Below are 11,198 nucleotides of genomic sequence, written 5' to 3'. Positions count from 1 at the left end.
AATTGCCGCTCAACAAGAGAGAAGAGCGGACACTCCACATCCTCGAAATGCAGAATCCACATCCAAATGTGCGTCAGTTTTCAAACTGGTTGCAAAACACCGCCATGTACGTGTCAATGGCGATAGATGTTATGCCGACACGAAATATGTCCAACGATCTTTCACACCACAAGCCGAAAGGCCCACTCAAACCCATAATGACTGTCACAAAAGAGGAAAAATCATGCTCATTATGTGATCAAAACCATAGCTTAAATCAATGCCCAAAATTTAAAATGAAAATGATTCCAAACGCTGGGATTTGATCAAAAAGAAACACTTCATAGTGTGCAAAACTGCCGAAAGCAACGTGTATGTGGTATATCGTCATGTAATAAATATCATAATCGTTTGCTTCACAATCATAGTAATAATAACAAAACAAATATTTCATCAGTTGAAACAGCTGTCGCTACAATGTATTTGAATCCAAAGCAACCATTTGACCAAATGTCGAATTCACCACAACGTAAACAAACACTCCTAAAATATTTGCCCGTAAAAATAAAAGGTCCAAAAGGAGAAATCAATGCTTTTATAGAAGAAGGCGCAAAAATATCGCTGTTAGAAGAAAAGGCAGCAGACGCCATTGGCCTCAAAGGCAAAACCGATTTACTTCGGCTGAAGTGGATTGGAAATAAAAGTATGAGCGAACAGTCGCGGCAAGTATCGTTTGAGATCGGCGGCATAAATGAAGCAGCACCGAGTTATCAAATGAGGGGAGTTCGTACAACAAAGAAGTTGTATCTACCACAGCAATCGTTGAACTTGAGCGAATTCATGCAACGTCACGAACAGCTGAGAAATATACCAATCACAGATTATAACAATGTAACACCACAAATTCTAATTGGACTTTCGCATGCAGATTTAATAAGAACAAGTAAACATGTCAGTTTAGATGATGGTTTTGCAGTCCACAAAACAATGGTAGGTTGGACACTATTTGGATCGAACGAATATCGCTCTAATGACGTCACAGTTGGTCACGTAGATATTGATTACACACAACTGCATTAAATAAACAAACAGATGTCAGAATATTTTGCTGCAGAAAAGTTTGAAGTTGTAAAATCGCCAATTGTAAAATCAGAAGTAGATATAAGAGCCGAAAATTTATTGCAACAGACAACAAATTATGTAAACGGTTTACTGTGGAATAAAGATAATATAAATTTTCCGCAGAGTTACAGTAAAACGTTTAGAGCAAATTGAAGCAAAAATGGCACGAGATCGAGAGTATGGAAAGTGGTACAAGGAAAAAATTGCCGAGTATGTAGACAAGGGATACGCGAAGCGGCTTTCCCCCGATGAATTAAGTGTAAGTGCCGATCGTACGTGGTATTTACCACATTTTGCTACATGTAACATAAATAAGGACAACAAACGCAGACTTGTTTTCGACGCTGCATCAAAAATCAATAATATGTCGTTGAACTGTGCCTTAATGAAAGGGCCGGAAAAATACCAACCCAAATCGCTTTTAGCAATATTATGCAAGTTTAGGCAGAGTAAAGTAGCAGTTTGTGGTGACATCCGCGAGATGTTTCATCGGATCTTGATTCGTAAAGAAGATCAAAGAGCGCAAGGCTTTCTTTGGAGAGAGGGCGACCAAACAAAAGCGCCCGAAGTATATGTTATGTGCGCAATGATATTTGGATCAATAAGTTCCCCTTGCTCGGCGCAATTTATAAAAAATATGCATGCTGAAAAATATCGAAATATGAACGCAAGAGCCGTAGATGCCATCGTCGACAGGCACTATGTAGATGATTACATGGACAGATTTAACACCGTCAAAGAAAGTATTAAAGTAACCAAAGATGTAATTGACATCCACAGCAGCGCTGGCTTTGAGATAAGAGGGTTTGTATCAAATTCAGAAGAGCTTATGCGAGCCGTATCGAACAATGCGCAATCGTGTACGCAACAAAATAACTATATATTCCGAGGTGAAGGTGCTACCGAAAAGGTACTGGGTATGCACTGGAACCCAAACGAAGATTATTTTTTATTCAAGCTAACATTTTCAAAAGTGCCAAAAGCTGTTTTGGACTATAGTAGACGACCGACGAAAGGTGAAATGTTAAGCGTTACTATGTCGATATTCGACCCATTTGGTTTTGTTTGTGGAATGGTTTTACGAGCAAAGGTGCTAATGCAAAGCCTGTGGCACAGAAGCGTTGACTGGCATGAGCCAATCCCTGAGGACATTTGTAAGATATGGTTGCAGTGGTACAAAACACTGAACACCATCGAAGATTTCAAGATGCCCAGATGCTACAGCGTAAGTTTTTTGAACCCGAATACTAACATACAACTGCATGTTTTTGTCGATGCGAGCGAGATCGCATTTGCTGCCGTCGCTTTCTGGCGCATTCAATACACAAACAACACAGAAGTTATGTTTGTAGCTGGTCAATCCCGATGTAGCCCGCTCAAGCCCCTGTCCATTCCACGGCTTGAGTTGTAAGCAGCTGTCCTGGGTATAAGGTTGAAAGAAGCGGTCATCAATAGCCATGACGTGCAGCCAATAAAGTGATATTTTGGTCAGACTCAAAAATAGTTCTGCAGTGGATAAGGTCCGATGCCAGATGCTACAAGCAGTTCGTAGCACACCGTATAGCTGAGGTATTGCAAACATCCGAACCCAGTCAGTGGAGGTGGGTCCCAGGTATAGACAACCCAGCCGATGATGCAACGCGCATCAAAACATTTTCTGGAAATGGTAAGTGGTTAAATGGACCTAACTTTTTGAGATTACCTGATACTGAATGGCCAGTAATGCCAAGCGATATTAATCGAAACGAATGCCAAGAGGAGAGACGCTCTAAGCAAATATATACGATAGCTTTACCAGACGTGGTAAGCCCATTCAACAAGTATTCAAATTATTATAAGTTTTTAAGAGTAATGACATGGGTACGATATGCTATAATAAAATTTCGCAAGGGTAGAGGCTACGAATATACGTCAAAGTTTGTTAATGCAAACGAAATTAAGCGAACTGAGTTACTGATTTGCGTACTAGTACAGCACAATGTGTTTGCTGACGAGATAGAGTTGTTACGTAAGGGTGCTCAAATTCCGAAATGTAGTTATCTCTTTAAGCTCAGCCCAATATTAGACGAGAAAGGCACATTACGATTGGCCGGGAGGATTGATTACGCAGAATGTCTACCACTGTTAACTAGGCGACCAATAATTCTGCCAAAAGACCACCCTATATCCCGCCTTATAGCCAAACACTATCATGAAGTTTTCCATCACCATAATTTTGATGCAGCACTATGCGCAATACGTCGGAAGTTTTGGATTCCAAGCGCACGCCGAGTATTAAGGTCAATTAAAGCTAATTGTCAAATATGCAAAAACTTATCAGCTGTACCTGAACCACCAATCATGGGCCAAGTACCCAGCGATCGAACTACGCCCTTTGTTCGCCCGTTCACGTATTCAGGGGTCGACTATTTCGGTCCCATAATGGTATCCATAGGCCGGCGTCGAGAAAAACGTTGGGTCGCGCTTTTTACTTGTTTAACTATCAGAGCCATCCATTTAGAACTAGCTAAGGACCTGTCGACAGATTCCGCCATAATTGTCTGTCGTAATTTTGTAAACCGAAGATGTGTCCCGGTGCGACTTAGGAGCGATATGGGAACAAATTTTGTCGGCGCTAGCAAGGAAGACTAGGTAAGTGTGCAGGTTGGCATGCGATCGTAGAGGAGTTGAGTGGGTTTTGAACACACCTGCCAATCCATCTGCAGGAGGCGCATGGGAGAGAATGGTGAGAAGCGTAAAACGCGTTTTAATATTCACAATTAAAGAACGAGCGCCACAGTTGGAAACGTTACAGAGTCTACTGATTGAAGCAGAAAATTTGATAAATTCGCGTCCACTAACACATGTTCCACTAGAAAACAAAGACGCCGAACCTCTAACACCAAATCATTTTTTGCTAGGGTGCGCAAATGAAATACAAACTCCTGCACTCTCATACGAAAAATGTCTGCGCAAACAATGGCATATAGCGCAGCAACTGAAGCAAACCTTCTGGAAGAGGTGGATACTTGAGTATCTTCCCACTTTGACACGACGTACTAAATGGTATAAGAGAGTAAAGCCGATAGCGGTAGGTGACGTTGTTATAATCTGCGACGACAACGAAAGCCGAGGGCACTGGAAAAGGGGCATCGTCACAGAGGCAAAGCCAGCTCCAGATGGTCAAGTCAGATCCGTTTTAGTTAAGACATCAACCGGAGTCATACGAAGGCCATCATCCAAAATGCAATACTTGACGTTGGTGATTCTCTTACCAGTGACATGAATCACGGGGGGCAGGATGTTACTGTTTAAACCATAGAATGCTCGGAAATATTCCTTAAGAACGTTACAGTATTTTAAATCTTATTTAAATGAAACTGCTTGTCAATCACTTCGAAACTGAATTTGAATTATCTTATTATTTATACAAAAAATTACAACTTATCTGTATTGATACTCAAAAATGCAACCGTGCCAAAAATGTAAGCGCGTTTGAATTAACCGAAACGTTCCTTCGAGGAATCAGTTTGCTACGAGAATTCAGACGCGTACGAGGCACGAAAAGATATAAAAACAAACGAAACCAAACAAAACCGCCGCTACGCTGAGCTGCGTTTAAACGATTTACCAATTTAACTAATTTAAACAATTTCTCTATAACTATTAGTAAAGCGCAAAAGTGCGCCATATATTGCATTTAACTATTCATTTTAAACTATACAATATTCACACGTTACAAATAATAAAAGCGAACTATCTAAAACTCAGTAAAGCCTGTTCTTTATACTTTCGAAAGCCTCGTAAATTTAGCCAAAAGTTGTTTAGTCACAACATCTCCCTTTTATTCGTTAACCTCGTATCTACAAGTGGGACATTTTCGGTAAACGAACACGGTTGCTACAACATGTTTTCATTTCCGACCAAAATTCATCGAAAAAAGGACCAAATTTTTGTTTTATTTTATTAATCTAAAATACAAAATTTTAGATTGTTTCCATATAAAATTGTAAACCAACCAACCAAACGTTGTGAACCTAGTTTTGGTCACAAAGCTCTTGGTTCTAGTTGTTGTTGATTGCAATGAAATAAAATGTATAGTGCAGTTATGTTTTAGTAAGAAACGGTTCAAAATTTGCGTTCTGATGTTGCCGAACTATGTATGTGGAAAACTAAATAAATCATAAATGAAACTAGGCAATTTTGATAGTGCTATTTTTATAGATGCTTACTTTTTCCCTTAACGTTTAAATTTCATATCAGAGCCTAGATTCAGAAAGTGTGAGTTTTGCTCCCAGGCCTCAGGGGTTCTGCTACCACCTACCGGAATAATTTTATACATAACATTTCTTCCCAAATCAAATCTCTCTTGCGTTTGCTTCCTTCTGTCTTCGAGTTAAAATATTTCTTGTGCCAAGATACTTAGTTTTCAATTACCTTGCGTGGCTTAACAACACAGTAGTCCTGGAATTCCTTGAACTCATTGAGCTGGGTGAGAAAGATTTAAATATCAACGTGCCAAACGAAAAGTAATGCATAGAATTTCTTTGTATAAGTTTTGAAAGTGTTAGATCACGGCAGTGTTCGCTATAAGCTATGCTAGGCGAGAAGGAATTTTTATTTTCATATATTTTCCATAGTGTTGTATAACCGATCGAAATATCTAGCCGATATTAATTTTATTATAAAACAAGAGTTTTTGATTAGGTAATATTTCATCAACAATTAACGACAATGTGTTTGCCAACATTTTTCTTTTTAATGCCCGGCATAAATTATATCCTAGGTGAAATGTTATTGTTCTGGTATATTTTATTGACTGAGCAATTTTTATGGTAAGAGTTCCATTGAAGTAAATTCAAAATTATATGGGGGCTGCATAAGGGTTCCGAATTTTTGGGCAGTATTGTGAATTGTATGTGAGTGAAAAGAAAAGAAAAGTACCAATCGTGGCTACTGCCTAAGAAGGACCAAAATTGAAGAAAAGCAATGAGCGAACCAAATGGGGTTGGAGGGGACCATTTTTGGTCGAAATGGACTAAAGTGGCAACCGTGAAGGCCAAGAAAACTACCTTGCAAATTTCTCCACAGACACTGGTGAGCTTTTCGGTGATGACAGCGTTACCACTTGGGCCAGAATCGCGGATAAAGGAACTGGTAACGATTTTCGGTTACATGATGTTCTGGGTACTATTTTACCGGTAACGCTCAGAGTCGGGGCGTTATTATTGTATTTTGCTTCAGGTAACTGTAAATTTTCATTTTCTGTGAAAACGTCACATTTGTCGTCCCGTGGTGGAAAAAAGTAAATAAGCTATAAAATATATGTAAATATAAATAAGTGAATAAGCTTTATAAATATATTTGAAATGTTTGTGTGTAAAGACGCCGTTGTTGAAGGTGTCACCACTGTGTACCACAAATTCAATTGTTCAATGGCTTCTTGCGACTTTTTCGCTACAAGCATACATGAAAAAATTAGGCCCTTAGTGTTTAAAATCGCGCTCTTACGGTGTAAATATAAGCAACTGGTGCATTCCATTTTGGACATATAGTGTCTAAGGTATTATACATTTTTTCGTAAAATTCAACAAGAGATTTGTAAAAATAAAGATGTGTAATATTACACATTTATAGGGGTTAAACTGTTGCCTACGATTTGGTAGTAAATTTACGATTTTCACTTTAGAGTGTATTCATCTATGGTAGTCGCTGAACAAGAAGAGCGGCAATAGCCTTGATGTTTACTAGCGCATCTCAGAAAACACATTTTGCAAACAAACGCTCATGGGAAGAATGTTTTAAACTTTAGCAATATATTTAATTTTAATTGTTTTTTAGATTCAATTTTGTTGGCGAACTATTTTTTGAGTGTTAGCAAACATGCTTGCGTGTTGTTCGTTAATCAACAACTAAGCCACTACCACAACGATGATTTTCCTTTCACTAACACGCATACGATTTTAATTTTGGTAACCACTGGATTACATAAGTGATGCACAAAGCCAGCAGAGCATCGAATACAACCGCAAAATTTTTTAGTAGTATGTGTGTATAAGGAGACTGATGGAAAATATTTGAGTAAAAAATTTACGAATGCGATTTTACTGCTTGAAGTACAAGGGACAGAAAACTTTTTCTTTCTTGCTTGTAGTTTAAAATATTTCTGTTCAAACGCATTTTTCTACAGGGTATTATCTTATTATAGATACTGTTGTTATTGTTGATTTTAATGTTATTCTTGTGAAATGTTCATCGTAAACTCCTCGCCAACTGTACTCGAAAGCTTTTTACGTATCATTAACGATGATATGTATGTCGTGAGTGAATAAGTGAATTAGTGTGTGAGTGACGGGATGACCAATGTGGTAAGAGGGTTGTTAAAACAGCAATACAAATCGAACTCCCGCGTATGGCAATTTTACTGCATTTATGTATGTGTATAATTCTTACTAAAGGGCTTTTCTTATGTATGTTTATATGTAAGTACCTCTAAGAATATTCAAAAGTGACCTTGTCCCTTTTCGAAATATTGGATTGCTTGAAGAGTTCTTTGACAGAAGCCACGCTTTTGCTGCTACTCAAATATACCCACATAACGCAGAGGCGCATAGTAAATATAAAACATATATTAAAGATGTCGCCGCGAAAACTTCACACCAGTGCAATTCTGAATAAAACAAGTAAGGAAGTTTAAGTTCGGGTGGAACCGAACATTACATACCCAGCTGTACACTTGAAATGCTTTTGTTGTTTGTTTTGTGTACTTAATAGTGTTAAAAGGCTGCGCAATAATACATATGGTTCTATTCTGAACTAATTTTCGGTTAAAAGAAGCAAAAGGGATACAGAGGCTAACACCAATGACATTTAGCGGGTAATAATGCAGTTTCCTTCAGATATTGGGATTTCCCTACTGTTTACAAGTAAGTATATGCAAAAAAAAGTATAAAAAGGGCAGGGTTATTAACGAAATATTCGAACTTTTACTGGAAATAGCTTATTACCTGCATCTACGTTATTTTACAAAATCTTTTATATAAAAGAAGGCGGTTTAACCGATTTAGTCCATTTTTACTTTAAAAGGCATATGTACATGTGCACCAAATGTTTCGTCGAGTTATGGCTCCCGAAACATTGAAAATTGCTTAGACAAAAAGGGACGGTGCCACACCCTTTTTCAAAAATTTTAGTGTTTTCCAATTTAATTTTATAATTCAATTTAGAAAGTAAAATTCTGTTAATACAAAGCTCTTTTTCGCTAAGGTGTAGCTTATTTTTTTCGTCTACGAGTCTCAATATCAGTCCACAAGTAAAATTTCAACATTCTAGGTGTATTATTTACTAAACAGTCAGGTTTTTTGTGTTTTCCAAAATGTTATATATATAAAAAGTGGGCGTGGTTATCATCCGATTTCGCTGATTTTCAACACCAATCTATTCTGGGTCCAGATAAGCTTGTGAACCAAATTTGGTGAAGATATCTCAATATTTACTCAAGTTATGGTGTTAACGGGCAGACGGACGGACGGACGGGCGGACATGGCTCAAACACATTTTTTTTCGATACTGATGATTTTGATATATGGAAGTCTATATCTATATCGATTCCTTAATACCTGTTCAACAAACCGTTATCCAACAAAGTTATAATAGATACCCTGTGTACAAGTACAGCTGGGTATAAATGTAGCAGCACATTTTTCAGCTCTGACTTTTCGATTGCTAAACTCACTCTTTTTTGGCTATACTGACTTATCTATTACTACGTTTATATACAAGCGCATGTTGCTCTAATTCAAGGGATCTTGAGCTCAAAATATATGTATGAATAAAACTAAGCATGTCCACTTGCCCTTTCTTTCCTATTCGGTACTTGGGTTGGATTGAGCTGTCTAGAATAATATTTTGAACAAGGTTCCCCTCCAAAGTACCCGTCTTAGTGAAGGCCTAGTTCGATTCGGAAATATACACATTTACAAATAAGACTAAAGCTGTTATCTCTGCGGTGATGGGCAACCCGACATCAGATGCAGAATAATATTTCCTCTGTACCCTCTATAGATGATGTTAAAGCTGATTCACGCTCGGAGGGAAGGCCAATCACCGACCCTCCCACCATACTTTGATAAAACCCACGTTAAAAATCATACCTGTATCAACATTCTCAGTAAACAGGGGCATTTGTCATAACTTAACTTCTGTAGAAAAAAATGATTAGTCTTTACGCCTCTCCCTACTTCTCTCCATGTTTCATTTCTGTCTCTCCGCCGTTATCAATTTTTGTCTCTGCTACTCCTTATTTATTCCTCTCTCACAATCTCCCTCTATTTTTCTTCAACCCCTTTCATTCCTACCTTCCCTTGAAAAAGTAGGCATTTTTACCCCCACTTTCTTTCATCTTCATTGCCCTATCCCTTCTTTTCTTCCTCTCAGTCTTTCTTTCCATCCATTTCCGATTTCAACTCCTATCTTTTGTTTGTCTTTTTTTCTTTTTCAGCCCATAGCTTTTTGTAAAACTCTCTCTTTCCCTGTCTTCCTCTTAACCACCGACCCTTGTTAAAACCCTTACTAATGCGTTCTTCTTAATACACTTATTGTGACAAAACATACTGGGAATAGTCTGGTCGACAAATGGAGCTAAAAACCACTTACACACCACAAACTACGAAACTTTACAAAATAAACACAGCTATGATTCTCAAAATAATTTCATCCGATCTTGAGTAATAAAGTTACCAACGGATCGCCTAAATAATAAATTTCAAACAAATTCCACCATCCTGGTCAACTTTCTGGAAAGAAAAGGTCCCAAATATTAAGCCTTTTCTAAATTTCAAGCAAATTCCATGATTAATAGGTTTTTTCGAATAGGTTGGTCACAGGTTTACCCAAAGACCATTTTTCAGTTATTAACCTTCACAAAGAGTTAGCCCTGGACCAAATCTCAAGCAAATTGCACCATAAATAAATTTTTTTTGGAATAGGTCGGTTCATGATCCACTTCCCCAAGAGAAAAGTTTCTCAAATAATAAGCCAGGAGGTATTCCTTTACCCAACTTCAAGGAAATCGCACTTTAAAATATTTTTAAATAGATTGGCCGCTGGTTCAATGAATTGCGAATATAAGCAACCTAAAATCCCTTCAAACAGATGCAGAAACTTTGATCAAAATCTCTACAATCATTTAGCAGAAGTTGAGTCACAAACACATGCACAGAAAAATATATGTATATATTAAGATACTGTACATTTTATTTATGGTTAAAACCTAAAAAATTTGGCATGGCCGCTCAAGAATATCCTTTGATTGATTTCGAGTACTAAGAACCAAAGCGCTGTAAAATTTCAAAGTTTTAATAAGGGGTCATAGCTTACATCTCGAATAGCTTTTACATGTTCTTTTTTTTTCTCGGACGTTGTGGCAGTGCATACATACATTTTTTTTTTTTTTTTTTTTGTATCCTAATTCTTATTTATGTGTTATTTATAATTTTTTCGTTACCGAGTCTTTGAGAGGCAGTGGCTTCTTAAGCGCCGAGATCTAAAACCGCTCAGCTACAGAGAAACTCATCAGCTCAGAAATATAGATTCACAAAATACAATAGACTAAAAGTATAAATATAATTTTTTAATTATTAAGAGAAGATAGAACCGTCTTTTTTATGGCAAAGAGCGAGTCCGAAACATCAATTATTCTCGAGTGAGAGTTATAATCTTCACACAAACATAGAAAAGGTTCGTGTAGTTGGAAATTGTTTCTGCATTGTTTAAGAATTATAGGTTTATAATGCCTTGAAACTCGGCATGGAACATTCAAGTTTACTTCGTTCAAAAGAAATGGGCTTGAAATCGATCCATTTAAAAGTCTAGCCATAAATAGTACACCTAGCATTTCTCTACGACTTGCAAGGGTAGGAAGATTTATTAGTTTTAATCGATTAGCCTAAGGAGGAAGATTATACGGAGAGTCCCATTGAAGATTTCTCAAGGCGAAAAGTAAAAACTGTTTTTGAATTGATTCTAGTCTATCCACATGAACTTGATAACGCGGATTCCAAATTATCGATCCATATTATAATATCGGCCTCACCAATGATGTAAAAAGGGTTTTTGTA

The 11,198-nt window shown here is 37.4% G+C and overlaps 1 protein-coding gene across 1 annotated transcript in view; it reads left to right on the top strand.

Moving 5' to 3' along the window:
• Positions 1-1,261: 1,261 nt before the first annotated feature.
• The window catches only part of Dop2R (dopamine D2-like receptor), a 72,440-nt gene continuing 62,503 nt past the window's right edge, over positions 1,262-11,198 (top strand). Inside the window, exon 1 of the mRNA XM_067779569.1 lies at positions 1,262-2,326. Coding sequence (XP_067635670.1) covers positions 1,262-2,326 — 1,065 coding nt within the window. The remainder of the gene's footprint in view (positions 2,327-11,198) is intronic.

Source organism: Eurosta solidaginis, chromosome 4, assembly GCF_040869045.1.
Source record: "Eurosta solidaginis isolate ZX-2024a chromosome 4, ASM4086904v1, whole genome shotgun sequence".
In the NCBI taxonomy this organism is placed as follows: Eukaryota; Metazoa; Arthropoda; class Insecta; order Diptera; family Tephritidae; genus Eurosta; species Eurosta solidaginis.
The sequence above is the reverse complement of the archived record's forward strand: the minus strand, read 5'-3'. Positions and strand labels throughout refer to the sequence as shown.